General features: G+C 36.4%; 4 protein-coding genes and 1 long non-coding RNA gene across 9 annotated transcripts; 1 reads left to right on the forward strand and 4 right to left on the reverse strand.

Moving 5' to 3' along the window:
• Window positions 1–1,608: 1,608 nt before the first annotated feature.
• On the forward strand, window positions 1,609–5,455 carry LOC143461172 (galactosylceramide sulfotransferase-like). 2 transcript variants are annotated; one of them, XM_076958988.1, is made up of 5 exons: window positions 1,609–2,705; window positions 3,334–3,435; window positions 3,731–3,845; window positions 3,922–4,033; window positions 4,286–5,452. In XM_076958988.1, the coding sequence occupies exons 1-5, from the start codon at window positions 2,614–2,616 to the stop codon at window positions 5,134–5,136; spliced, it is 1,272 nt and encodes a 423-aa protein (XP_076815103.1). In that variant the 5' UTR covers window positions 1,609–2,613; the 3' UTR covers window positions 5,137–5,452. The 2 variants fall into 2 exon arrangements, with proteins under 2 accessions (XP_076815103.1, XP_076815104.1); XM_076958989.1 differs by lacking the exon at window positions 1,609–2,705 and adding an exon at window positions 2,713–3,242 and having other exon boundaries at window positions 4,286–5,455.
• Window positions 5,456–6,489: 1,034 nt separating this feature from the next.
• LOC143460221 (DNA damage-regulated autophagy modulator protein 1-like) lies at window positions 6,490–10,179 on the reverse strand. The gene is made up of 6 exons (XM_076957650.1): window positions 9,933–10,179; window positions 9,646–9,801; window positions 8,319–8,457; window positions 8,023–8,209; window positions 7,859–7,884; window positions 6,490–7,540 (listed from the first exon to the last, which is right to left on the reverse strand). Exons 1-6 carry the CDS (start codon window positions 9,995–9,997, stop codon window positions 7,337–7,339), a joined length of 777 nt encoding a protein of 258 aa, XP_076813765.1. The 5' UTR covers window positions 9,998–10,179; the 3' UTR covers window positions 6,490–7,336.
• Window positions 10,180–10,562: 383 nt separating this feature from the next.
• On the reverse strand, window positions 10,563–14,056 carry LOC143460222 (uncharacterized). 3 transcript variants are annotated; one of them, XM_076957652.1, is made up of 6 exons: window positions 13,499–14,056; window positions 13,219–13,340; window positions 12,478–12,595; window positions 11,949–12,135; window positions 11,789–11,814; window positions 10,563–11,650 (listed from the first exon to the last, which is right to left on the reverse strand). In XM_076957652.1, exons 2-6 carry the CDS (start codon window positions 13,227–13,229, stop codon window positions 11,462–11,464), a joined length of 531 nt encoding a protein of 176 aa, XP_076813767.1. In that variant the 5' UTR covers window positions 13,230–13,340; window positions 13,499–14,056; the 3' UTR covers window positions 10,563–11,461. The 3 variants fall into 3 exon arrangements, 2 of the variants coding, with proteins under 2 accessions (XP_076813767.1, XP_076813766.1); XM_076957651.1 differs by having other exon boundaries at window positions 13,174–13,340; XR_013117838.1 differs by having other exon boundaries at window positions 10,563–11,814; window positions 12,371–12,595; window positions 13,174–13,340.
• Window positions 14,057–17,043: 2,987 nt separating this feature from the next.
• Window positions 17,044–19,881, reverse strand: LOC143459970 (uncharacterized). Of its 2 annotated transcripts, XR_013117815.1 has the most exons (6): window positions 19,699–19,881; window positions 19,405–19,553; window positions 19,109–19,253; window positions 18,245–18,434; window positions 17,908–17,933; window positions 17,044–17,804 (listed from the first exon to the last, which is right to left on the reverse strand). It is a non-coding gene; the product is annotated as an uncharacterized LOC143459970 (long non-coding RNA). The 2 variants fall into 2 exon arrangements; XR_013117816.1 differs by lacking the exons at window positions 17,044–17,804; window positions 17,908–17,933 and adding an exon at window positions 17,940–18,077 and having other exon boundaries at window positions 18,199–18,434.
• Window positions 19,882–24,169: 4,288 nt separating this feature from the next.
• Window positions 24,170–26,903, reverse strand: LOC143460809 (aldo-keto reductase 1B-like). The gene is made up of 8 exons (XM_076958443.1): window positions 26,713–26,903; window positions 26,183–26,350; window positions 25,930–26,046; window positions 25,783–25,860; window positions 25,179–25,402; window positions 24,805–24,970; window positions 24,448–24,530; window positions 24,170–24,343 (listed from the first exon to the last, which is right to left on the reverse strand). Exons 1-8 carry the CDS (start codon window positions 26,782–26,784, stop codon window positions 24,295–24,297), a joined length of 957 nt encoding a protein of 318 aa, XP_076814558.1. The 5' UTR covers window positions 26,785–26,903; the 3' UTR covers window positions 24,170–24,294.
• Between the last annotated feature and the right edge of the window lie 971 nt (window positions 26,904–27,874).

Raw genomic sequence — 27,874 nt, forward strand, 5'->3', positions numbered from 1 at the left:
ACGGAATAAATATTTATTTTGTGAAGACTTCGGGCTACACTCTTGTTGGACATGTTTGCTTTCTGAGAAATATTTATGGCCTTTTACATAGTGTTGTCAATTTGTTTTGCTCGCTGTGTTTATCAAATGCTATTCTGTCCCAAGTCTGTGGTAGTGTGAAGTACTCACTTAGTTTAAGGTTTAAGGGTTATAGGCAGGGTTGCCATACCGTCCTTATTTCTAAGATTTGTCCTTATTTTAAAGGTTCTTGTCTTAGAAAATATGTTTGTCCTTTTTTCTAAGAAATGTCCTTATTTTCACTTTCGTCCTTATTTTTAGGGCGGAAGTGGGCACTTTTGTTCTTATTTTGGGCATTTTGTCACCTTACGATACCATTTTGTACCAAAGAGATACCAAAATTATGAACATGCAGATAGTGTCTTGTTTTTTTTTTTAGGAACATTGGTTGCTTTCTCTTGTTGTACACTGTTTAAGGTGGTATTCCTCGTTCATTTTCTAGTCGTCCTTATTTTTGAGTTGAGACTGATGGCAACCCTGGTTATAGGGTTCAAATCTAATTAGACTTCATTAAATCAGAAAGAAGATTTAAGTAAAATAGATTAAGGTTTTGTTTTTTTATAATATTCGTAACACCTAGAGAATATAATATTTGTCATATGTTATAAGGTTTAGGCACGCTAATAAGTTTTGGTTTACACAAAAAAAAAACAAGAAGGAAGTTTCAATTAAACGATGTTTTTCATCGTTAGATAATGACAACTTTTAACTCCTTTGTCTCATCTAGGGCGTGTGTCTGCTTAATTACGTGAGTGACGTCTGGAGAAATGTGGTTTCGCCTTTCGGGCTAATCTCGCAACAACCAGTAAAAAGTTTTCAGTATTTAAATCAAGTACAATCACTGCATTTACTGTTACACCCAGCATATTCTTTCATACGTTAATCAGTTAACTGTGTTATTTTTGTTACTCTTGCTAAGTTGTTAAGGTCAATTAGTAATTAACTAATTACCATGTAGCTGCACAATCGTTGCACGTTGAATACGGCGTTTCAAAATTGTACACCATAAACTGTTGCTGTTGTATGTATACATATGAGAAAAAAAATTCGATTCGAAGCTTTTTAAAGAAAATTTTGAGGCGTAAAACTACTTGCAGTCCATTATCCATGTCCATTTAAGAGCCTATTGCGCGGGATGAATAATACGGGAATTTTAGATCTTGTGCTTAAAAAGGTTTGTATCCTCTACTCAACGCTATTCTAAATGTACGCCACTGACCACTATATAAGCGTTTGGCGACTTGACGTGTCCTTCCTTTTGAGTGATAAAAATATGGTACCCCATAGTTATGTTGGTTACATTTTGGTGCAGTAGAATGACCTACGCTGAATCAGTGGTCGATGAAAAAGCGACGTACTTTTTGATGGTTTCCCAGTTTGTTTGAACAATACTGTGGGTTGTTTGAAATTGTAAATATGTGCTGTTTGTCTAGTTCAGTTACCGTATTATGTCTTTGCGCAAATACGTAGTTAAATATTAATCCAAGAAGTAACGTCCTTAGTGCGGTTTTACAAACTATACGCAACGTGATGTGCTGTAGTGACAGTCAATGAACACTTAGCGTTTGATGATAATTGAGAAATAACAAGTCAGGTTTTCGAGTGTTCTGTGGCAGGGTGAGGTGTAAACGCTGTTCTTATAATCTTGTAAACAAAAGTGAGTGTTTTCGAAATCATCTAAGTTACAGAGCTAACACAGTTATCCGTTTTACAGCACTACCAAGTAAAAGTAACGCCAGAATGGTTTTATACACTTATCTATTTGTGTAATAGTTTTACGAGCTCAAAAATTAATCCTATATCTACAGTGTATGATTTGCATAATATGGAGTGTCATTAAGTAACCTACACATCAGCCAGTAAGTTTCAGTCGCATAAGGAACTGGGAAGTTGCGCCTCTTGAAACAACAAATTACAGGGTTGTCACTTAAAATTCATCATCAATTCAGTCAGCTATCGACAGTTAACATTGGTGTTCGATTTTTGGTAACTTCATTTTGGCTTATGGCCAATATAATTAACATATTAGTCTTAATTAAATTTAATAAAAAAGTTGTTTAAACTATGTGGTTTTGGCCAAGATAGTTATTCCGTAACTGATTGCTAAGTTTTCGCATTTAATTCGATAAAGTCTTTTACTCACCATTCAGTATACGAGAGGGAAATTTTTCTTCCAAATTGTCGAAAAAAGGCTCCGCCAAACTTCCCGGCCTATATGTTCAAAATCACTCAAGCAAAAATTTATATAAAAAAAGCAAAACTTTATATTGTATCCGAGTGTTTCCCGGTTCGTTTTTTACTTTGCAAATTTATTTATTCGGGCTTTGATTTTCATTCCTGTTTATTTTGCATGATGTAGTCATTCGTTCATGTGTTTTATGAACGAAACTTGTATTAGTTTTCATGCAAAGTCCGATATTTGACGTTCATTCAAATTGTTTCTTCTCACAGTGATAGCAAAGAATTTCTTTCATCGTGGTTTTTATGTTGGGACTTTGGATGATGCTATATAAGCTACAAGCTACTTACAAATACTAGTGGAGCTTTTCAAAAACTATGACAGTCACCAGAAAAAACCTCTTTGGCATATTTAGCATGTGTTGCTGTGTTCTGCTCATCATAACCTTTTGGAAATCGAAGAAATTTATGTACGGGCATGAGTTTTTTTCTTCTTTATTCCTTGGTCGGTTGCTAAGAAAGCCAATATAGAGAAACGTTGGCAAAATGATATCTCAAGCTCCTTGTAATATTTTGAGAAAAAAATATTTTCTCGGCTGCAAAAAATGAAAGCCAATAAAACGCCAAACAACTCTCCTCAGGTTTTCCAAAAACGCTTAAACTTGGTTGACGTTTCATAAAAATACCAACTTCTCATCATATCCCTGAGTTAATTATCGGGTGATTGTTTCAGTATTACTACAAACTCGCAGGCTTTAGCAGAGTCACGAGTTATACCAAGTTATATTAAACTACTGAATTATACTAAACAATGCAACTAATCATACATCTTTTCAAACACCATAATCTCTCTGAACACTTACCTGGAAAACATGTAGGATGTTGTTTTTAACTAATAAGGTTACCGTAATTATAACAAGTAACGATAACAAGTTTTAAGTTAGCACAATCGTTCAAGAGAAAACATTGAAAAACAGTTGAAAATCATTGCATGTATAATTCACAAAGTGAAAAGTGTTATGACAACCGATCACAAACAAGTTTTGTTGCAAATTCGTAAAAATTTATCATTGTAATAAACTCTGACTTTCCTGTTAGACCAAGTTTTGGGCAGATGGAATCGCCAAGCCAAACTTTGCGGTTCATGATGCACCAAGCTCCAAGTATTTCTACAAATGAATCAGGCGACAAGGATAACAGGTACCCAAGTTACCCAAGTTACCCAAGTTACCCAAGTTACCCAAGTTACCCAAGTTACCCAATGCTCCTTGGGCAACTGCAATGAACTACTCTTGATTCGTAATAAATTTTCACTAAATTTTGACTTGTTTTGCTATTTTCTAAAGTTAAAATTATCAAAGGTATAATTTGAGATTACTGCTTTTACATATAGCGACCGTATTTTAGTAAACCAGCCTTGGAAGGTTTTATGCCTTGCTGCTAATAAAATTATGTAACATTATTATAAGTAAAATCTGAAAATTGCTTCTTGCAGCGTCACCACTGTAAAGAAAAAACTCAAACTTACAACGACCAGCAACGAGACCTGCAAAAGCAAAACGAACATTGTTTTCATTAAAACTCATAAAACTGCCAGCACTGCCATTCAGGTTGGTCATATTTTCAATTAGCTGTTTCAAATTGCTCAAAGAGGTTTATTCAAAAAGGTAATTGTTATTTTTGTAGAACGTTTTGTTGAGGTATGGACTTCATAATAACTTGAAAATTGCATTTCCAAGGAATATCCACGACTTCAACTACCCTAGTTTCTTTTCAACCTCATCTGTAGCTAAACTGGGTAAGTCTGACACTCACTTGTATATTGTCGCTTTAAAGAGTCGGTGACTCACAATCTAAGCTGATGTAATCTAATCTCACCGGCCTAATCTCACTCATTTTAACATAGGAGCCTATAACTCTTGTATGTTAAGTTTATAAAAAGTTTAGACTTTACTGACGCACTGTCACTGGCGTATGCTATCCTGTACAAAAAGGCAAGCCGTTTAAAATGATGATATGAATCTATCACATGATGTGAATTTACACTTAGGGTCCGGTCCGTATAACATTGTCTGCCATCATATGAGGATGCGGTACGATGCTGTGAAAAATCTCATGCCGAAAGATACGCCGTTTGTGACGATTGTACGTGAACCTGGAGAGCTATTTGAATCTACATTTGACTACTTCTGGCCAATCGTTCCATCTTTTCAACGGGTTCCTCATCACGGCAATACTTCGATGGAAGACTGGCTTGATAAGGCAGGCGAGCACATACGTGCTGCTGGCCATTCAGTATACGCGCATTTCGCCAAAAACCCGACGTTTTTTGATTTAGGATACAACAACTTGATAGATGATGACCAATATATCGAGAAAACCATCGATGTATTATCAAAAATATTCGATTTGGTTATGGTGTCAGATTACCTCGACGAATCGATGGTCTTGTTTGCCGACTTGTTGTGTTGGGACTTAGAACATGTTGCTTGCTTGAGTTTGAACGCCCGGAGTCATGACAACGAGGGTGATGATGTAACGAGAAAGGCTAGAATTCGAGAGAAGGCGCGTAGATGGAACAAGGCCGATGCTTTGTTATTTGATCATTTCAACGAAACCTTGTGGCGAAAGGTGGAAGAGTTTGGGATGAACAAAATGGCGGCATCTGTAAGAAAATTGACTCAAATCCGAAGTAATCTGGCAGAAATATGCATAGATGGGGGAACGGCGGTAGATTCAGCGAAAATAAACGACTCTACTTTTAAGAAAACAATTTTTAAACCAAAGGGTGTCTCAGTGGCAAGTTATAATTTAAAACCCGGTGCTGAAAAAATTGCCACCTGCAGAGAATTAATAGCGTCTGAAAACACATTCAGCAAACAAGTATTTGATGCACAGTAGCGTCGTCTTCTGTCCATAGACACATTAGAAAAAGGCCAACATCAAAACATAGTTTATTGCTCGTTATTTGTTGAAGAATTTACTTAATGAACTCACTTCGATCGCAGACAATTTTTTTGTTTGGCAAAAGGGTAATAAACGGACGCAAAGAAGATGCCAAAATATGACCGGAATTTTAAAGAAACCAGAAGTGTAAACATATAGTCTAAATTATGAATCTTGGACCAAAAAAACAGAGTAAAAATTTGTTAGTTTGTAAATATTAATTTTTTAACTATCAGCTTTTGTTTTGATAAATCGAGCCCGGCTTACTAACGGTATTGCTACAGCCTGACTCATGAATCAAAGGTTCTTAGAAATAGATTATATTACGTAAACTGCATAAGTGATTATACTAAGTTGTTTGAAGTGAGCACCACGCACGTGCATTTGTAACAACTGGGTTATTGCCTGTTAGTCTGATGTATGCTTTGTTCAAATATCATTTAAGCGCGCTCAAAAGCCTCCAACTTCATTGCAAGTATTCAGGAAAAAACAAAACAAAAAATAAATTACAAATAGACCTGTATATATAAGTAAAATATCCAGATTAAACATTGCTCGCATGATACAGCAACGGAGCCGTCAAGTTGAGTGGAGCTTTTATGAATATTGTGTTAACGCTAGGTGTCACTTGTGAGTAAGACTAATCGAAATGGCTGCAAATTAGTATGTGACGTTGTTAACACTGTTAGTTAACAGTCTGATCATATGATCAATACCAAAGAAACAAAAACTAAAAGATAAAAGTGTAATGAATAAAGTTAAGTTAATAATTCGTACATGCTGATATAAAAAAGTTAATGTTTGTTTCCAACAACTTTAGCACTAATGGGTTTGACTGTTGAACAAAACAAAAATGTTACTGCTTTATACCTCTACAGTTCTATACTGTTCTTTCTCTAGGTGCTGTGCGAAAGTACCTCGTCCGCATACGAGTAACAATAGACAAATAACTTTAGGAAACAGAAATCAATAGCCGACAATGGCTCGTAAAATACTTATTGGTGACCAAGTACCACTGGTTAAACTTACTGAACTAACATAGAAAAATGGAAAACTGACTCTGGTTCATCATCCACAGGAATGACATCTATATTTATTTATGACGCAACAAATGTTTGCTTAACTTACAGTACTTTGCGCACGCTCCAATTACCAATTGTGCGAGATACAAAGTTGTTGTGTGCAGCCGAATGCTTGCTACATGCGCACGCTTTAAACATGCTCTTATCATGGTCTATGTTGGTTGTCTTGTCAAGAAATATTCAACATGCTGCTTTTCACTTATAAGCATATAAAGATACACGTACATTGGTTTAAAGAAGTAAAAGTTTTTTATTAACATGAAGATGACGGTAGTAAATCTACAACAATTTTCTCCTTGCCTGTCGATTTAGTTTGATTGAGGTGTTGAAGGATTTACAAATCACCCAAATCATTATTGTAACACCTTTAAAAACAATGTAACATATCAACTAGACAGTCAATATGAAATATGATTAAAACAACGGCAATTGCAATAAAACACAAATGTTTAGAAATAATTACAAATTATTTTAAACGGTTATTACGACTTTAGACGAGAAACAACAAATAAAACACGGTAAAGTACGGTGCTTTGCAAAAGTTGCATATTTAAAAAACACTGGGGAAATTTAAGACCAAAATTAACCTCAAGTCATGCACAATGCCCCTTGAAGCAACATAGTTGCAATTTTTTGTCATTATAAATAAGGTTGACGTCATATGAATCCATTGTTTTGCGGAACAGAAAAAACGGAAGTAATAGGCATGTGAAGAGGACGAACGACCGACATGACGTAACTGTAATCATTATGGGAAATAACCGTTTCGTTTTATCAGACAGCGTACTTGGTCTGTTAATCACTAACATGAAACCCTCTTATTCTACAGATAAATAAGAAATTGCAGTAAATTTCGCGAAAGAGCTTAAAAACTTTGTCTAAATCTCGTAACACTGACTATATAACACGTATAAAAATATAATTATAAGAACGAAAAATTAACGAAAATCCCTTCAAACTTTCTAATATCTTCAATTCATCTCACACACAAGATGCTAATCAGTAATCACCCATCGATGCCTTTCGCGGTTGGTGTTTTCTCGTGAAGTGAATATAACCAGAGAAGAACTCTCTTAATTGGACGCATTGGCGTTTTCTGAATACGATGGATTCTCCACTCCGCGGTTTTGGGCATCGCACCTAATGTTCACTTTTACGTTAATTTTGTGAATCTTTCTGAGGTCCCCGAACAGAGTCGTTAGAAACAAGATGGCGAGGTAAATCTGACACCACTCTGCTATGGAAGCGAGATTGTTGTACTTTGAACCTGTCTGGAGCTGCAATAAAGAAAATACCACTTTGTTATTGTGGTTGTGAATACACTCTGTAGTATGGAGTCTGTATAGTTTAACTTGTTTTGTAAAGTTACAGCATCGTTTAAATATGCCATTAGTCATCATTACGTGAGCGAAATGACCGTTACCGTGTCTCACTCATGTAGAGAAATGTCGAATTGATATAATTAATGCGAATACTTACTACAAATATTTGCAAAGTAAAATAAGCGACACGTCTGTTTAAATTTCGCCATAAAATGATTCAAAATTCACACCGTAGTAAACAAAAAAGAGAAAATAAGCTGCATTCATACGAACCTTAGTTAGCCCATAACCAACCGAGACTGTTTCATGCCAGTGGCAACAAGAACTAGTTAAAGAAAAACCTGTAATTACAATGATCAAATACCCAGAGCTTACACAATAGACATATTAAAAGCGTAGCGATCATATACATATAAAGTAAGATTCGTGAAGGATACAGATTATGAATGTAATAGCCCCCAAAATGGCGAGTGCAAGCCTGACACATATCCAGAACCTATCTCCTCTATCTCGCTGTGAGTGATAAGAAATATAAGCAATCAACCAGGAATAAGTGAGGAGAGAGATGAAAGCAATGAACGCTCCAGCATAATGAGTGTCCTTCGTCGCATTGGGAGTTCCCGTCTGTTGGAACAAGTTGCAAATAGCTAGTAGATTACTTTGGTTACTTTGTTGGTAGTCAGCTTAACAGTTAAGGAAAACAAAAAAAGAAAGCAGCCAACAACGTCTCTACCTGGAACGCACCGACCATTGAAATGCCGAAGCACCCGATGCTGCCAACCACCAAAGCAGCAATGTTGCATCTTTTCAGTTTGGTGCATTGTGTGTCTGTGTCTTCATCTCTTGTCTGTTCTATCACCTCTTCTGCGTGTCTGTAAGGAAAGTCAGGGCTAAATCAGGTCCAAGTAGGTTGACGCGAGTTCTGTTGCTGTCTAATAGCTCGCATCATCGTAATAAAACCAGCCTGTATATACAACCTGTAGATGAAGGAAGTAAAAGGTACGAATTCTGCTGTTTTACCAGTTGAATATACATTGGGTTTGGTGACACTTAATCACGCGACACTTAATCACGCGACGCTTAATCACCGACACATAAGCACTAGGACATTTAATCACGCGACACATAATCACTAGGACATTTAATCACGCGACACGTAATCACTAGGACATTTAATCACGCGACATTTAATCACACATTTACAATTTCAAGTTTCAAGTAGCATTGTATTTTACGGTGTAACATTTTGATGGTACTTTGGTCAAGAGCTTCGGTGACAATAGAATAATGTTAGATATTACATAGGTTATACGTAGCAATGCAAAATGACATGTTATTTCCTGATTGGCTAATGTGTTTGTATAAAAACTAAGGTTTGATTAAAATCTCCCCTTCTTGTCTCTAGACATAATATCAGTTTTACCTTCTGGACTGTTCATTACTGAATTGGAGTTATAGTTTTGTTTAAATGTGAAAAGATGATGAAAATGTTTCTATTGTGATACAACTTATTTCGGACAATATAACAATTAGACTTTATGAAGCTGGTGTTGATTTAAAGAAACATTATAGAGAAAGCCGGTGCAGCGGAGTCAAAGACAATTGTCGGGGAGTTCTAAAAGAAAGACTAATAGCCTTTGGCTTTAGGCCAATCTTAAAAGCAATCCACATCGCCATTCCCACAGAGAGATGCACACGAGCTTGAATTACTGAATTTTCCTCACGCTTTTCCGACATCCAAGTGATTATGTGTCGCGTGATTAAATGTCGCGTGATTAAGTATCCAAGTCGCGTGATTAAATGTCCTAGTGATTATGTGTCGCGTGATTAAGTGTCCTAGTGATTATGTGTCGGTGATTAAGCGTCGCGTGATTAAGTGTCGGTACACCATACATTGCTGTACTGTTTGATATCAACAGTAAATAATGTTACTTTAGTAGAGTACAGTAGTATTGGACATCACATACTGTAAGGCTTAACTCTAATATTAGTAGTAGTATCATATATAGCACCTTTGTAGTAAATAGGCCTACTGTGGTTTAGTTCACTCTGCTACTTACTTGTGGTAAAAGTAAATTGAAGCAAGGCTTAAAAACGAGCCCCACATCAAAAACATTGTGAACCAGCCCCGCTCGGGGGTGTTGATCCCAGTTTGGCTGACGGTGGGCCAATAGGGAGGTTTTTGTACATGGCCCAGTTCTACGGCAAGAACGTAACTGTCAAACAAAGCAAACCACGTTTTACATCTGGTTCTTGGTTGCTGTAAATTTACCGACGCTAAGAGTCAACCATTTTACGATGATTTTAGGTTTCTGAATAAACTTTAAGCAGAAGTACTGTAGCTTACCAAATAATTATTCCACCTCCCAGGAGAAAGAAAATAAAAAGAGGTAACACCCAAACCTTCTTCATTCTTTCAAGCTTAACTTGCCTAAACTACTGCCCAGTAATTGCAGGTTGTGCTACGTGAAGTGTTTCTGGTACTAGAAGGCAATGAAACTTTATTAAAAATTAACTTTAAAAACCGTATTTATATACTGACGAAACGGGTAGTAACAAGCGCAAGAATCACGTGGCTACTTCATCAGGTATATATTACCACTACTCAGCAATAAGGAAGTATTTGTCATAGAGCGTTAGCCTTCCATTCCAGCGTGGTAAAGAAGAAAAATAAATTTCGGAAAGTTGTGGAGGGGACTTCCCTTTTTAAGTGGTTTCGATTCTTCGTCGAAGTCACGCGCACATTTAATCGTTACGTCATCGTATAAAGGTCACCTATTCTTGGATCACGTAGCAACTGACTGCAGCGTAGCCTAAGGCAAGCTGAATGTCACTATTTCACCGGCAAAACTGTACCTTTAAAGATATTTTTTGTGACTCGTCGTAAACCAGACCCAACAGTTGCCAAAAGCAACTTGAAATAAAACGTTTGAACGTTGAAGAATAACCAGAGTTATTTCATTAGTTTTAGTCTGATACATCGCCTCTACTTAAGACTTAGCTATTTCATTGCTAAGATCTGATGAAAAGTATTTCTTACTGAACGCTTTAAAGTATTGTGGTATAAGTGTGACGTAACATATCGTCACTGGTTCCATCATGTGACAAATTTTAGTGCGGGACTGAAAACTTTCGTTTTTAAGTAAACAGTGATTTTAAACTGTTTCAAAGCTGATGTTACAGAATTTTTCTGCAGGGCACTTATTCATCGTTCTCTTTCTGTCTCTCTCGCAATCCACTCCAAACAATCAAACGTTTTTAGATAAAGTCAGCTCGCTTGTAATCCCTAAAACACTATTTGATTGAAAGCACATACTGGAAGCCACTCTTGGCCGGTACAGATAAAACGAAAAACTGATCCGTCCAGACGCAGCACAAAAAGACATTCCATTCCAGAACGATGCCTACGGGCCTCTACAGCAATTGGGAATAACGTGCGAAAAGCGGCAAATTACGCACAAATTAACCACATAACAATCAGCCTTTCTTACATAAACAAACCAGTGTACGACAAACAAAACACAAAAATAAGAGAAAAAGTCAAGATCCCAAAGAAAGAAAACACGGATGGAAAAAAACAAATGAAAGTGCAGATATTTTAATAATTTTTTAATAATAATTTCATAATTTTTTAAAAACTTCAACTGTAGTGTCTGTGCTTGCAAATGTCTTGCAAAAGTTTTTAAAAGTAAAAAAATAGCTTTCAAAAACAGTTAGAAAACACAGCATAAAGTAAATTGCAATACAGGCAGTGCCAAACTTCAGTATATGATATATATACTGCAGTATAGTATATAACATCAACAGCACCATTGCTTGTGCCAGACGTCTTTTCACAATCATGATCTACATTCAAAATCATTTAACTTCTGTCGTTTACTGCCTTGAAGTCCTGTAATTGTCATCCTGATTAAAATGATTTCCATCTTCAAGTTCGTTCAATTTGACGTCGAAGTGAATCTGTCTAAGATCTTCAATCAGGGTTGTTAGAAACAAGATGGCGAAGTAGATTTGAAACCACTCCGCTATGGCAAAGAGATCGCTGTGCTTGGAATTTGAATTAAGCTGCAGTCAAAAAAACTGCTGTATTTTACTTTCGCTTCATTTTTATCGACATTTGATGCGCGGGACAAATTATGAACAAAGTTGATGAAATTAGAATGCTAAGCAGCATAGACATCATATAAAATATAATGTCTGTACCTTGCTCAGTCCAAACCCGACCGAGACTATTTGAAGTCATCGTTGGTAGAAAGAAGCTGAGGAAAATCTTACAATTACATTGATCAAGTCTATCTAGTTACATCGGATCAATTAAAAATGTTAATATGGTTTGGTTACAAACTCAAACTTTTAAGGATACAAATTACAAGTGTTCTTGACCCCAACGTAGCTAGGGTGTGCCTTATCCATATCCAGAGCCTAACTTTTCCATTCTTATTCAAGGCATGAGAAATATAAGCGATCAACCAGGCATAAATTAACACGAATGTATAAGCGAAGAAACCTCCTAGGTAGTGCATTGTTCTGGTTATACCTGGAGAACCTGTCTGTTGAAATAAGCAGCAAATTACATGAATTTGTTGTTGTGTAGCGTTTCACTAACTGCTTTGTAGCTATAGATTAGGAAAGAAAGAAAGAACGCATTTCAAATTGTAAACGGTCCATAGTGGATTCGGCCAACTTCCTTTGAAGATTTACGCCGGTGCCAATATTACATCAAAATAGTTTATTTTAAGATACGCCAACTACGACAATAAATCTGTAGGTCGAAAATTTACATACACGCTAAAATCTGTTGACATAGATTGTGGTATTGGTTTTCCGCGGTAGATTTTTGACAGAAAGACGCGGTAGACTCCAATCTAGTAAAATTCCAAGTGATTCTTTACCTGGAAAGCACCAAGAATTGAAATTCCTAAAGATCCGATGATGCCGAAGAACAAGGCGGCGATATTACAACGATTTAATTCCTTCTGGTCTGTTGGCTTTATCGAATTTTTCACAAGTCTGCAAAGAATAACAATATTGTTTTAATTAAAAAATTTTAGCTTTGCATGAAAATAGATAACTTTGAAAGCTACAATATGTTGTATATGTTGCTGCTTTATACAGCTACACCTCACATTATTAACACCGTATTTATCCGATTGTATAATCCACCGCTAATAATGTTTTTCATGATCAGCTATTGTTGGCTTACATTTGACAGCGGCTTACATTTTTTTACCAAACCAAAATTTTATCCGGCTCTATTTTTAGTGGCCATATTTGAATCTTTCTTTTCTTTTTTTTTCTTCTCTGTACCTTTCTGCTATCGTAAAGAGTACATTATTGCACCGTATATTATACTGTAGTGCCGCTTAGTGTATCATTACCTTATAGCTTAATACAATCAAGGGTGGTTTAGTAAAGGGCGGCTTACAAACAAGTAGCTTTACGATAGGACAGTTTTAGAAAGTATGTAACAACCCGCCGTATACATTAATATAAACAAGGCCACTATAGTTATTCTTGGGGTAAAAATGAGATCGATTTGAGGTCATGATTTAAGCCACAACAATTAGATTCATCATCAAGCCACTTACTCATAGTATAACAAAATCGAAGCAAGACTTGCAAACGAGCCCCACATCACAAACATTGTAAACCAGCCCCGTTCGATTGTATTGACCCCAGTTTGACCTCTGTTTCACTGATAGTTGGCCAATAGCGAGGCCTTTTTACATGACTTAGTTCCACATCCACTCCGTAACTGTCAAACAAGCGAAGTTATGATTATTAGAATTAACTGTCTTAACTGTCAAACAATTAAGTTATGATTAATAGCTCATTTTCTTTTAAGTTTCAGCAAATCATCGTTACAAAAGTTAATATTTTAAGGGCAGTTGAAGAATCTAAAGTAAAGCTCACCAAATATCTATTCCACCACCAAGAAGAATGAGGATAAAAACTGGTAAAACCCAAGCCGTCCTCATCTTTTGAGCTTTTGCTGTTTTTACAGCTTGCCTGTAGCCTGAATGAGTAAGCAACAGCCGAGTATATTTGCAGGCGTTGCAAGGTCAACTGCTTCTGTAGTAATTGGCAAATGAACTTTAGTATAAGATATAACTTAGAAACGAGGTATTTGTTTTGTTGAAACAAGCTGTTAAAACTGATTTAAGAAACTGTTGAAACAGGTAAAAACTTTTGCAGCGTATGCTTTTTGCTGATTCAACGATAACGGGTTTTCCCCAGCAGACAACAGTTTATTAATCTATGAACGAAATAGAACCACCTTAGTAATTTGTCTAGGCCTAGGGGATTTCTCTCTTTGATCTAAACTGCTTAGTTTTGCATTTCTGATGGACAGTCACTGGCAGTAGCTGTTACTGTTATACTAAAGAATCATTTTGTTAACAAAGATGTCATCTCTACTTCGGCTAAAAACAACGAGAGTGACAAATGTTGACATGCCTTGGCCCCCCCCTCGCCTCTAAGTTGTTTTGCGGATCCGAGCTCTATTGCTTTTATGTTTTCGGTTTTGTAATAGCTTTTTCTTGTTATAAAAATATTCCATTTTGATCGATTAAGATTTACAGTATCTGTTCCTCATTATGGATTGCTCAGCACTTGAGTTAAATTGTGTTATAAACTGCGCCAACTAAGCAGTGTTCTTATTAGGTTGATTGATTGTTATTAATTGTTGTTTGATCGATTGTTCGTAAATCTGACTCCGTTGATATTCGTTTGTTAAACACTGATAGACCATAGTAGGGCATCACAGTACAATAACCAAACTGTCAATGTTCTTGAATATCGTTATATTATTATTGGTTCACAAAGAAATGCTTTTTGCCTTAACAGCACAGAATGGAGAAGCACTCAGTAATCGACCAATATCGGAACTGAACTATTGAGCAATGGCGCGTTGAGCGCTGTGATAACGAATGACGTAATTCGGAAGTAATAAAGAATGGTTGATACTAAACACGACCTACATGTAGCACAGCGCTTGTTGTTAAGCACACGAAATATAGAAACATTAATATCATTATAATATCATCAGATATGCACAAGAATTCCGTAGAAATAAAGGCTAATTATGACAACTAGCACAGAACACGACTGAAGAAGATTGCAGTTTAAGTAATCATATTTCGCAATAGCACGTTGCTGTTCTGCGGATAGTTTCATAATCGAAACAGTAGAAAATGTACTTCGCAAAGTAGACACTCGAGCCATTAACTGAAGTACCAGCACTATACACAGATCATGTACGACATCTAGCGTTGCGGTTGATCGATAGAATAAATGTATAATTCACTTTCTTTAACCCTTTCTCCTAAAAGAGTTTTACTGAGGAGTCGATTTCTCCATTTCATAACAAAGGGTTCGGTTTATGTTCGGAATAACAGTTGTATCTTCCATCTCAAAAGAGGCAAGCTTTCACGTTAACCTTTCCAATCTTCTTAAAATGTCTGCTTAAAGGCTAAAGATACATGATGGCAACATAAATCACGATTCATTATATTATTGAGGCTGGGTTGACTTAATAAACACTTGAATTTACCCCAAATATTACGAACGTATTTATTCGTTTCAAAACAAGAAAAACTAAACAGAAAAAAGAAGCAAAAGAGATAAAATTATCGTCGCCGCTTCTATTTTTTTTATTTATAACGAAGTCGGAATGCTCCCGAAGCTACAGGATATCATAGCAAAGCAAAAACAGAAGAGCTGAAATCGAAAAACGCAGCGTTGTAATGGTTTCCTTTTGTTCCCTCGCAGAGAACCGGTTCTACTCGAAACAACTGGCATGTAAGACACGGGAAGTCCGTAATTTTAAAAACGCTTTCATAAATAATAATGTTTTCTGTTTTTCAGTGACTGTTTGCAGGAAATTAATCGCAAAAGGTTTCCCCTAAAATTTTAACATAGCGAGTAATTGGTCGATATCAAGTTTACTTTTATTTAACTAAATTATTGTGATTGCAAAGTTTGCTTACGACGCCATTGAACAGAGAAGCGATGTTGCAACTTGTCAACTTTCTAAATGTCCGAAGGGGCTTTTCCCTTCAAGACATCTGAAGCGTAATAAATAGAACCAGGGCCAGTCGCCGTGACTACATCTACAGGAAGTAATTAATGAAACTTTGAATGCATTTTAAATACTTCCTACAGTTTATAAAGGAAGTATAATCAAAAAATGGTGATATTTTTTGTTGTCATTGAAATTTAGCAAAACAATGAGTCTTCGCCTTGATCAGTGGATGCTGACTGTAAGACACCACTCACATTTCGAGTCTCTTATTGAAAGAAAGTTGAGACAATACGACAAAAATTACCTGCCACAGAACCTCATGTGTGTGAGCGACTTCCAATTAATGCTTATTAATGCTTTATTCAAGTCTAAGCAAATGTGTGAACGGAATTATATTTATAACATATAATCTTGAATGCTGCTACGACCTATGCAAGACAGCTAAGAAGTAACAGGCATATTTACAAGCTTACAGCTAACTAACACAAAAGACACGACATGCATTGCACTAAGCGCACTCTTCCTTCCGTGGCATTGCTTTGGTGCTTAGGGCGCTACAAAAGCAAAAACACGTATCACCAGCATGCAGTGGCAGAAATTAAATTCATCAACAAATCTTTACGTTCCAATCTTTAATATTCATCAGATGCTTGGCCAATAAAGTCAGGAAAAAAGAGCAAGATAAATCAGAATTCATTTATCTATCAAGCTTGGGTTATAAGAAAGTGTTAAACAATGAAATTCAACTTCCAAAAGACACTTTGTTTTGTTATACTTTCACTTTGCTATAAACAATGAATGTAAACTTGTATGTAAAATGTAAATGTAAACGTTTTTAAAACAACAAAATACAAAACACTAAAAACAAAAGTAATTTGCCTTTCACCTGCTGAATTGCTTGAAGCTGGAAAGGCAAGCCTTATTATCATTCACAGCTTGCTATCGCTCTCTAGCGGTGAACTATATCACACGTATCCGATAAATCAGATGTAAACAAACAGAGAGACACAATCAATAAACTCGTTTGTGTAAAAGCTTTTTCGTGCTTCAAGAAAACTGTTTTGTACAATAAAACCGGCATGTCAATAGTTACGCGAGCGAGCTGTGCGTAATTCTATAGACATTTCCACAAGAAAATGATGTTCGTTTTCATCAGCGAATGCTTGCACGGAATTAACTTCATAAGTTTCACATAAAACTTCGGTATAGCGTAAAAATAGTTGGTGTTCAGTCCAACAGGCTTTTATTTATACGAAAGCATCTATAACGCCAACGGTAAAACCAACGCCGTTTCAAAGCGTAAGCTACATGCCAATATCGGTAAAAGTAGTCGAGTATGGGGGTCACCAATACACCAGAAGTGCCAAAAGCTTGGTTATAAGTTCAACTATGCTGTAGTAGTAGTTCATTAGAGTGCTTGTCTCATCTGATCACCACTAAGCAAAGATTTCACGTTCTAGTAACCGGGCTCAGCTTTTGATTGGTCTCTTATCCTTGTTTCAGGTTGGTTTTACTTGAAATTTAAACATTTGTCAAACCTCCGCTTTACCCGAAAAGCTGCCACACCACCAAGCTTGAAAATGAACTTGATTAATCGACATTGTGTAAGTTTTTACCATGTATGGGAAAACTTTTTTTTATACAACCTTTACGCTTATATCATAGACACCTCGTACATACATTTATATCAGGGTTTGATTGATTAATATAAGCATTTCCGTAGCATACCATGCAAGCATAACACAAAAAGTAAGCTGGTTAAATACACGAAAACTTCATGGTTAAAAAAGCATAGGATTACTAATGTACATGCAGTAATCACAGTAGCTATTTAAAAACGGATTTTATATATAGGCTAATATATAAGCTAGGTACATGGAGGGCATTGGCTTTACAGTCATGAATCATGATATGTATGGTGGCCTTTACACGCTACGCGCTCTAAAACTTGCGTATAACATGTACTGTAAATCAATATATGCTGTCGCTTTATGCCTGGTTCAAAGGGGATAAATTAAAACCGGGATTCGGATTCCCTTCCCGATGAGACGCCTCTTCGATTAGGCCAAATTCCATCTTCACTTCTTCAATCTTCTTCAGATCTCCGATCAATGTAAAAACATAGAGGATGGCAAGATAGATCATGACCCATTCAGAGATAGTCGTCAAATTGCTATTAGGGTTGATGTTATTCTTCTGCAACGGAAACCTTTTTGCTTACAATGACGGAAGAACAAAGGAGGGCTTTTTAAAATAAGATGATTAAACAACATTCAACTTAACATAGAAACTCTCTTACCCTATCAAGCCCAATTCCCATTACAACTGTTTATGACGTCACACCATCATCTGCTAAGGCTTTGGTAACTTGGTGAGCAAATTGTTCAGTCTAGACTCGGTTACTTCTAATTCGTTATTTTATATTAGCTCATACGTCTTATATTACTGTGAAGCATTTTCCATTGAAATCTAAAAGATTGATACGAATATTTTTATAATATTTTATAGAATGTTTTACTGTTTTATAGCATATTGTCCATTGAATTTGAAAAGTCTAATACGAAGGAAGTGATCATTTCAGAAAACCTACATTTCACGGATTCAGGATATACAGGTAATGACAGGACAAAGGATACAGGTAATGAACGAAAAGGTCACCAGAACAGCTAACACGGCCCTTGTAGTCGCCCAAAACTTGTCGCAGCAGCTGTGTCTTTTCAGTGAAAAAGAGACAAACGCGACCAGCCAAGCATAAACAGTTAACGAAATAAAAGCAATCATAGCTCCTGCATAGTGGTTGGTCGTTGTTAGTTTGTCGCAGTTTGTCTGTAAAACAATTATGCTGCAGTCAAAAATAGGTTTTTTTGGATAGGCTACTAATAAAATTGAATGAATAAAAACAAAAAGTAATGTTACTAATATTACTAAATAAAAAGTAATGTTCTTAACTCAATGCAATAAATAAATAATTAGGCGTAATAGCAAAAGAACCATTAAACGCAAAGAGTATAAATCTAAAGCAGGGGTTCTCAAACTATGGGTCGTGAGCCCAGACGGGGTCGCAAAATGTAACTTTGGGGTCTTGAAACAAAATTTTACTTTTATTGATAGAATTTTTTGTTAATTTCTTATTCCCTTTACTGTTTCAATCACTCGGTTATTTTATTACTGCACAATTACTTTTGTGGATTGTGTGCATTTGTATGATTTTGCTATAGACAAAAATACCAGTTGAGATTTGTGATGGGTGGTTGATTGTTTTAATATCGATAATGTGTATGGGCTAGGGCCACCCATCAAGGGGTCGAATATCTTTTCTAAAATGGAGTCGCAGAACAAAAAAGTTAGAGAAGCTCTGATATAAGAGCAACTATTTTTAAGTCGTTTTTCTTCCCATCAATCCTGAATTAAGAAAGATTCCTAAACATTGGAAATAAAACATATTTTATTAATAAGTGGTTAATCGGAAGTTACCACTGTGATATTTTACGTTTATTAACCTGAAAGGAACTGACTACTGTCACTCCCTGGGATCCAAAAACGCCAAAAACCAGAGCGGCACAATTACAACGCTTCACACTTTCCAATGAACGACAACAACGTGTATTAGGACTATATCCAGCGACAAGTCCCTTATCGATGCGTCTAAAAGGTGGCAGTGAAACTCGAATATAATCCAAAGTACAGAAGCAGAATATACTTGTGTAAATGATAAATACTTGTATACTTGTATACTTGACACTTATAGATGGCATATACTTGTAAGCAAACTGCCTATAGCTAACTCTGCTCTCACTTGTAGTAACAGTATACCGAAGCAAGAAAGAGCCCCAGGTCAAAAACATTGTAAACCACCCTCTTGCGGGGGTACGGACCCCTGTTTCACTGACAGTTGGCCAAATTGGGGGTCTTTGAACGGCTCCAGTGGTCACTGCTATGCCATAGCTGTCAAAAATTTAATAATAGACTACACAAGTTTTGTCAAAAAAATCAATGATTTTATTAAATCCTTGCACCCATACCAGTATTGAACAACAAACATCGACAACAAACCGTTGAAGAACAAACTGTTGTTTTTTCAAAATCTTACCAGATAGCTATTCCACCTCCCATGAGAAATAAAACAAAAATCGGGTAAAAAATCCAAACTTTCATCATTTCGGTCAAACAACGAATTTATGCCTCAGCTTGCTCGTAACTTTTCAACTGTCGACTTCAAAAACTTCTCTGCAATCTGAGGACATTTTTTTAGCATTCGCCCTCCTGGAACAAGCGATAAAAAAAAAACAAAGACAGATATCTGACCTTCTGTTTTACGACATCCGATACCTTCACTAGTACCTGGAATAATACCAGCTGACGTTTTCATTAACGTTCGTTCTGTACACGCAGAACCTCGGCAAACATTGCTTTATAAGCAGCAAAAACAAGTGAACAATGCGAATAAAGTTTATATTAGAGTCAATTTTACAAAGTGACAAAAGCAATGTAAACAAAATATAAAAACCACTTGAAATTTATGGCCTTCTTGGGAATTTTGCAAATTTGCGTTCTGTAGACAAACGCAGTAACTTGATTTCAATGAAAATCATCCAGCGCCGGAGTTGCTCACCTAGGCCAAGCGTAAGACAAAGGCAAGACCATTATCATATCGCTTATCTCAAAACGGTATAGAAGTGTGCAACGTGCAGGACAACAAATGTTTGAGTTTAAGTATAAATGGACAAACCACACCGGTTTAATTGTCAACTACGTGGCCTTGAGGGGAGGGACTTGGTATGGCTGCTATGATGGTCAACAAGCCACCTTCAACGTCCTGAAAGTTCCGATGCAATAATTAAAATTTTCATGATGTCCTTGATATGGGAATCAAATAAGCAATTGTTTAAATTCTTCTCGCTTCTTATGATCCCAAATCATGAAAAACGAATTTTGGTTTGTAGAAGTATCGTAAGCAAAATGATAGAACCCCATCTTCTAAATAATGGAAGAAAAGGACCAAAATAGAATTTAGACATGTTTAAGATTTTGATTAAAGTTGTTCGAATTAGATCAAAGTATGTTTAAACAGTCACTCGCGAAAAATTAACGATATGAAAAGGTTGCTATGAAGTAGACAATAGACTAAAGTCTTTATGAATGTCACATAAGCATGAGCAGCCCAATAAAAACAGGTTTAAATTTTTTTTAAGACATTTTCGTTTGATTTTTACTAAAAACCTATTTTCTTCATTAAAAAATACTTTAATTATCATTCACACGTAGTCCACTTTCTCGTTTGTCATGTTTCAGTATTCAAAAAATTGGCAAGAAAGTTTACCAATTGTTGCTTTGTCGAATTTGAAGCTCTTAATGAACAAATTACAATTTGTGCACAGATGAAAACCTGGTCTGCTATTTCTTCGTCACAAATGCCATAAGTGTGTGAGTAACCGCTGGAACAGAACACAATAACTCGATCCCGGTATGTTCTCACGCTGCCATCAATAAATTACCAAAATATGATGTCAGTCGCATTAACTAAAATGAAAATAACTATGGTAAGCGAGGTTTCAACTTTGGGCATTCCCCAAACATCTTACCAAGAAATTGTATTGCATTATTTATTTTTCGCCGTTAACTGTGCGGAGCGAAAGTTACGATGCTAACCATTGTAGTTAACAGTTATAGCATAATAAGACACATGCTCTCGAACAGTTAACGAGCAGGAAAAAGTAGCAAAGCCCAAAGGCTTAAAACATGCAAGGTAGCAATAACAGAATTGTGCTATAAGAAAGTAGGTTAGCATGGCCACCCAAATCCTTCAACGCCGGTCAAATTTTTGGTGTTAACTGCCGGGAAACAAAGAATGATTATAGCCATAAAACAGTAAAAAGACATAATCTTTATGCGAATTTAGCCGGTAAACATGATGACTTTCGCGAAATGTCAACTACTATGACGATCCTAGGATCTATAACAGACATGTGCAACCAGTGGCCCGCGGGCCGCAGTGCGGGTTGTTCCGTGCGGCCCGCGTGGTGCTCAGCAAAATGTTAGAACTTCATACTAGCCATCACTATTTCATGCAGTTTACATCAAAGCAATGGAAATTTTCGCACGCTGTCTATAGAAATATTGCCCTTTGTGATGCAACAATGCTGCGTTGCATAATTTCGCAATGCGAGATTAGCACTTTGAAAAAGCTGTGTGGCATTGTACAGTACCGCAGTTCATACTTGATGGAGTTGTTGGTGCTACATAGATGTGACTACATTGACTGAATTTAGTTTCCTCATCTTCCATCGACAATTATTCACAGTTTTTCAATAAATTGTCGCACAAGTGTGTCGTGGACTGCATTAAATCTATTTCTTAACTACATAAACTGCATAGGAAAGTCGTTTTACGATACTAATTTTTTCTGAAAAAATCATGTGGCCCGCGTTGTCATTCAAAATTTTGTATTTGGCCCTCCAGTGAAAAAGGTTGCACATGCCTGATCTATAACAACGATCTAGTTCGGCAAAATGCAAGCTTGTGGTTTCCAGATCAGACGTTGTCGTCGTATCGTGTGTTTTGCTTAAAAATCGCTCTTTTTCTTCCAAGTATTTTGTTTGAATTACCGTGGTAAAGACCAAATATACGGGGATGCACAATACAGAATACCTGGCTATTCTAGAATATTCTAGAATACTTAATTTCGAATCCAGAATTTCGAATCTATTCTGAAATTACGCGGCAATTTTTTCTAGGCAATTTTTTCCAAATAATAACGAACAAAAAGCAAAAATATTTGTACATTATTTTGAATTGTATTAGTATCACATGACAAACAGTATAACATATGCTAAATCAAGCATCATACGATTCATATTAAAGCATAGAGCCGTGTAGTTCTTGCCACCTGCACTAACAACAGTCTTAATACCATACTTTTCGGAGGTAACACATTTACACATCGAATCATAGAATTAATCAAGAAACTACTTGTTGCAATGTAAGATATTCAGTGCTTCTAAGTGACTTTCGGTAAGTCGAGATCTCAGGACGGTTGCAGTTAGCCCTGCGCTGGAGAAGCACCTTTCTGATGCTGCAGATGATGCTGGCAGCGAAAGGTATTTCTGGCAAATATTGTACAACATAGGGAATTCTTTTTTTAAGTTCCAACTTTTTACTCCAACACGTCTGTTTTATTGGAGTTATCTTTTAGGTAGGCTGAAACCTCATCAGTTACAATAGTGTCAATGTCAGCTCCTTTATCATCTGCATCTTCTTGGTTGCTTTGTTGCACCTCCATTCCTAAATTAAACAAATTTTTCTATCATGGAAACAGAACTGGTGGTGCTGTCGCCAACAGGAATGGGATTATGGGGGGGTCTATCACTGCTATGGTTGTGTCAGAAATCATTTCTGATTTTAAATGCAGCCGAAACCCTTGTGGCATGATGCGGTTTAAAATACTTTTCTTTGTATGCTGGGTGAAGCCATGTTGCCATATCAATTAAAGATGGAAATGGAACATCATCAGATGCAACAGCAGCAGCAGACTGTTGTAATTTCTACTGGTGTTGTTCCTACTTCCTACTGTTATTTGCGCTTGCAGAGAGACTGCCTTCAATTCCGCTGATATTTAAGAACACATGCTTTTTCTTCAAGTGCTTCAACAGACTGCCAGTACTGTTGCAATATGATAAAATTGCCTTGCAATGGCGACAAACCACGCTATTCTTTTCATCTGGCTTACAAAAATGTTCCCACACGCTGGAACTTTTTTTTCGCCCACGACCAGTCGACATGACGCAGTGATAATACATTACCTTATTCCTCTACACGTACGTACTGTCTACTGCTTGGTACTTGTTTACGAATCTCAAGCGCATGGTTGGTGAGTGAATCAATGCGCGCGCGACTGCACTGCACAGCACACGTAATGAATCATTCGCCCGCACACACATGCAGCACGTGCAACTTCAGCTTTTTGTTGGCTTTATTGTTTTTCGTTACGGATGATTAAACTAAAATCTAGGCAGGACAAATTATTTACTCGTACGGGAACGCACTGCGTGTCTGCCGTTCTGATAACTGCGTGAACCCTATGAAGGAAGACAATAGGCGCTTAATTGGAACAAACAGTCTATAAGAAAAAAGGCGGCGCGCAAGACGGAAAATATCAACTTTACATTTGTTTAACGTCGCACACTGTTCATTTAACAGATTTATTTTCGAATCCTGATATCCGAAAATAAACTGCAAATAAGATTCGAATACATTGAGATTCGAATCTCTAAGATTCGATATTCTGTATTGTGCATCCCTAAATATACTACACGCCACAGCGACGCTGCCTTAAAACCCCGGGCGGCAAAGTTCAGAAATTTGAATGCTTATTGCATTGCTTAATATTGGTGGTTGGTCAATTCATCCCCTAACGATTACATCCAGGACAATTCAGATTCAATCCACGTACGTTGCTTGTATCGTCCTGGGTGTAATTAATTATCCATGGCTGGCATATGCAAGAGAACCCTAAATGCTAAATGTTTGGCCTGCTCTTTCAAGATACCAAATTTGACAAACAATTTCAGCTGAAGAAATGTTTAATTGCACTTGAAATTATAACTATTAATTTAGCTTCCACAGTTTGAGGTCAACCGTTCTTGGATTGAAACACAACTGACAAATATTTGTCAAATTTTCTGCACATTCACTCGCTGTAGTTCTCCTTGAATGGATAGTGTTTGTGGTCCGACACCCTGCAAGCAAAACAAGCAGGATTAAGCTTAAGACAAAATCTTTTTTCCACGTTCAAGTCGACAAGTGCTGACACAGCATACAGTAATCGATCCATCAAACTCACCATTCCAGAGCACATCCTCTGAAGTTTCGATCAAAACCGTCCACCACATCCATATCTTCTTTGGACAAAGTAAAATCGAACAGCTACAAATATAAAACACGTGTACAGTGTGCTTTCGCAATGTGTACGTAGAACTATGTTTCATGAAATAGATACAATAACTGACTTTACGAGAAATAAAAAAAATACATAGGTAATAATAATCAAAGTAGTTTTAAAGCATCTGAAAATTTCAAGAAGTTTCAAGCAAAGTAACCAAATCAAACACATTAAGATAAATTTCTTCCTATATATAAACAATTAAACATGCATCTTAATCAAGATGGTGATTTATATAAGTCAACTAATGCTTCCTACCCGTAAGTTTGATTTTATCCTAGATGGTGTGACACTTTTTGGAATTACGATGATGCCCCGTTGCAGTAGATACTTCATCACAACCTGGGCAACTGTTTTGTTCAACCTCCCAGCAATTGCAACAAGTTTTGGGTCTTCAAGCAAAATAGGTTCACCATCCTTTGCCCTATTGTATTTACATTTCTATGAATATTTAGGCACGCTAAACTAAACAAATTTGGGCTAGAACAGCATCATTTCAAAATGGCAACCGAGCTATCAACCGATGCCCGACTAATGAGACATTATCACCGTGTTTAAACTATGCAAAGACTATCCTCAGCCCAAAAATAAAGATTCTGATAACATAATATGAAGAAAAATATTCAACAAACCAAGGCCTATCTGGAGAGCCCAAAGGGCTGTAAGCCGTCACTGTGATGCCTTTTTCCTGGCAAAAGTCAACGATTTCCTTCTGTTTCAGGTAGGGATTGATTTCAATTTGAAGCATGGCAGGCGGTACGCTGCATTCGTTTAAAACACGATTTATTTGATAGATGTTGAAATTGGACAATCCGATACTACGAACCAAACCTTCCTTCCGCACCTCTTCAAATGCCTGTAAATGCCGTCTGGTAGTTTTTTGTGAGAATAAGAAACAAGAAAAGAATCTACATTAATGCGCTGATGAATTGTAGAGGAGCCAAAGTGAACTCTGGGAATCAATTCTATTCAAATCTCAAAATAATCGATCTGTTGACTCCTGAAATGCGGAATCGATTGACACATAAACTCACACCCACTTTCACCAATCATTTCTCTCACCAACATCGCACCAATTCGACACTTTCAAGAAAATTATGCACTAAGTTCCGCTTTCAATCACCACATCAACACCAACGTCACCACCATGATTTTCGATTTTCTTGCTTACTAAGATGGATTTCTTGGAATACTGAGCTACACAGTCATATTTGGCGTCTTCAACCACCGCCTTACCTTCCAAGTATCCACGTAATCTGTGTCATCATAAATAAATTTCCCATCTTTGTCTTTTGGAAAGGTTTCTCCGTTATTCTGAAAACAGTTATGCCATTTAAAGCCAAAGTATCAAGTCTGTATCATTCAAACAAGAATTTTACGTACAATGTAAGCCTGGGGCCAGTGTATAAGGTATAGATCAAGGTAGTCTAGCTGAAGATTTTTCAGAGTTTGCACTACAGTTGGTCTGACATCTTTGGGACTGTGGAAAACATTCCAAAGCTAAAAAGAAAGATCTCGTAAAACTGTTTGCCGGGAGCGATGTTTACATTGCTGAAGCGTAAGCTGTAAATTTAGGCAATGTGTGCAATAAGAGTATGAACACTATGTTGTTTAGTTCATACACACACGTTATAACCTTGTCTGTGATGAACAAATCTTCCCTCTTCACCACATTTTCTTTAATCTTTGTCTGAATTCCATTCCCCACTTCATCCTGATTGCCATAGCAGTAAGCACAGTCTATGTGGCGGTAACCACAGTCGATTGCGAATTCCACTGCCTTTTGCACTTCGCCCTTTGGTGACTGCAAGAAAAAAGACTTCATTAGCTTTCTTGCCAATGATTGGCAAAATAAATAATTACTCCACTAGAAAAGTAAATGAAAATTTTACAAACATTATGCTCTATACCTACCATACGTAAAATACGGCAACGCGCGTTTTATCTATATTTTTTTAATTGTTACATAATGTGTTTGAAAGTAGCGGGATATACTATCAGAAAACAAAAAAATTGTGATACCCTATGAAGAGTAGTGAAAGAATAGAATGTAAGTAGTATGCCTGTATATAAAGCAGTGACATGGATTAGGAAGACAAACCTTTGTTGAAGGCAAAGTTTTCTAGACGATGTTATGAACAATTAACTATGCAACAAAGTTCTCACCTTCCACGTTCCCAAACCTGCCATTGGGATCTTTTTCCCGTCGTTCATTGTTACGATATCCACGTTTGCCATACTGTAGTCCAGTGTTTGCCACACACAAATTTGTCTAATCTACAACTATATACTAAACTAAAAAATTAGTTATGACCGAAACAACAAAAAGATTTGTGGTTCTATACGGAATAGAAGAATTGGTAATATAAAGCCTTCAGAAAACACTGCTTAAAAGTACAACACTACTTCAATTATAGTAAGTTTAATATATAGCTATCCACAAAAGCTGCTGCATCAGCAAACACACACATACATTGACAAACACTGTACTAGAAACGAGTGCTTTGCAAACATTGACACTTGCTCGCCTACTTGCATTTAAACAAACAAACTTAGCTCAAACTTACAGCACATTGATATTTCCTAACAGGCCTTGTCAGAGTAGAACGATTAGCATCCATTTTGACTGGCATGCAAAAGTGAAAAAAAAGAAAAATAAGCAGACTGATCAAATTTTCAATTTGCTTCATCTTTGCTTGAGATTAACAAAGTTTTGTAAACTTCACATCATCACAGTATTAAAGCCTTTTACTTCCTAGATGCTCTAAATTTATTTGAAAAAAGTATGCAATGTTGTGACACTGCTTTAAAAATTAAAACAAAAATGTTGAGTTGTTTTTTGCAATAAGATTACGAAAGAGTTTTTTTAATTTTTAATTTTTAAATCACCACGAAAATTTTTAAATCACCAATTTATGTTAAAATCTTTCCATTTAACTACAAAATCAACCAAAATGGTGCATTTTGCATAAAACAATTATTAAGAATGTTTTATTTATATGATACCAGCAATTTTCAGCGTAAGTTACTTGACTTGGATCACTAAAAGATGAATTTAAATGGTTAGTGGAGGAATGTTACAATTGACAAAGTTTGGTATTTCGCAACCTGTACTTGCAAAGATAAATACATGAAACATGAGTTTATGATGAAACGGAAAATTGTGTCATGACGTTACTTATTTTAAACAAATTTTAAACATTTATAAAACAGAAGGTTCCAGGACTATAATTACGTAGACAATAATAATGCAAAGATTACAAAAATCTGCTGACCCAAACATCCAAACTCTAAAAAAGCCATTCCATAACCATCCTTAGGGTCGGGT

Source organism: Clavelina lepadiformis, chromosome 5, assembly GCF_947623445.1.
Source record: "Clavelina lepadiformis chromosome 5, kaClaLepa1.1, whole genome shotgun sequence".
Lineage (NCBI taxonomy): Eukaryota > Metazoa > Chordata > Ascidiacea > Aplousobranchia > Clavelinidae > Clavelina > Clavelina lepadiformis.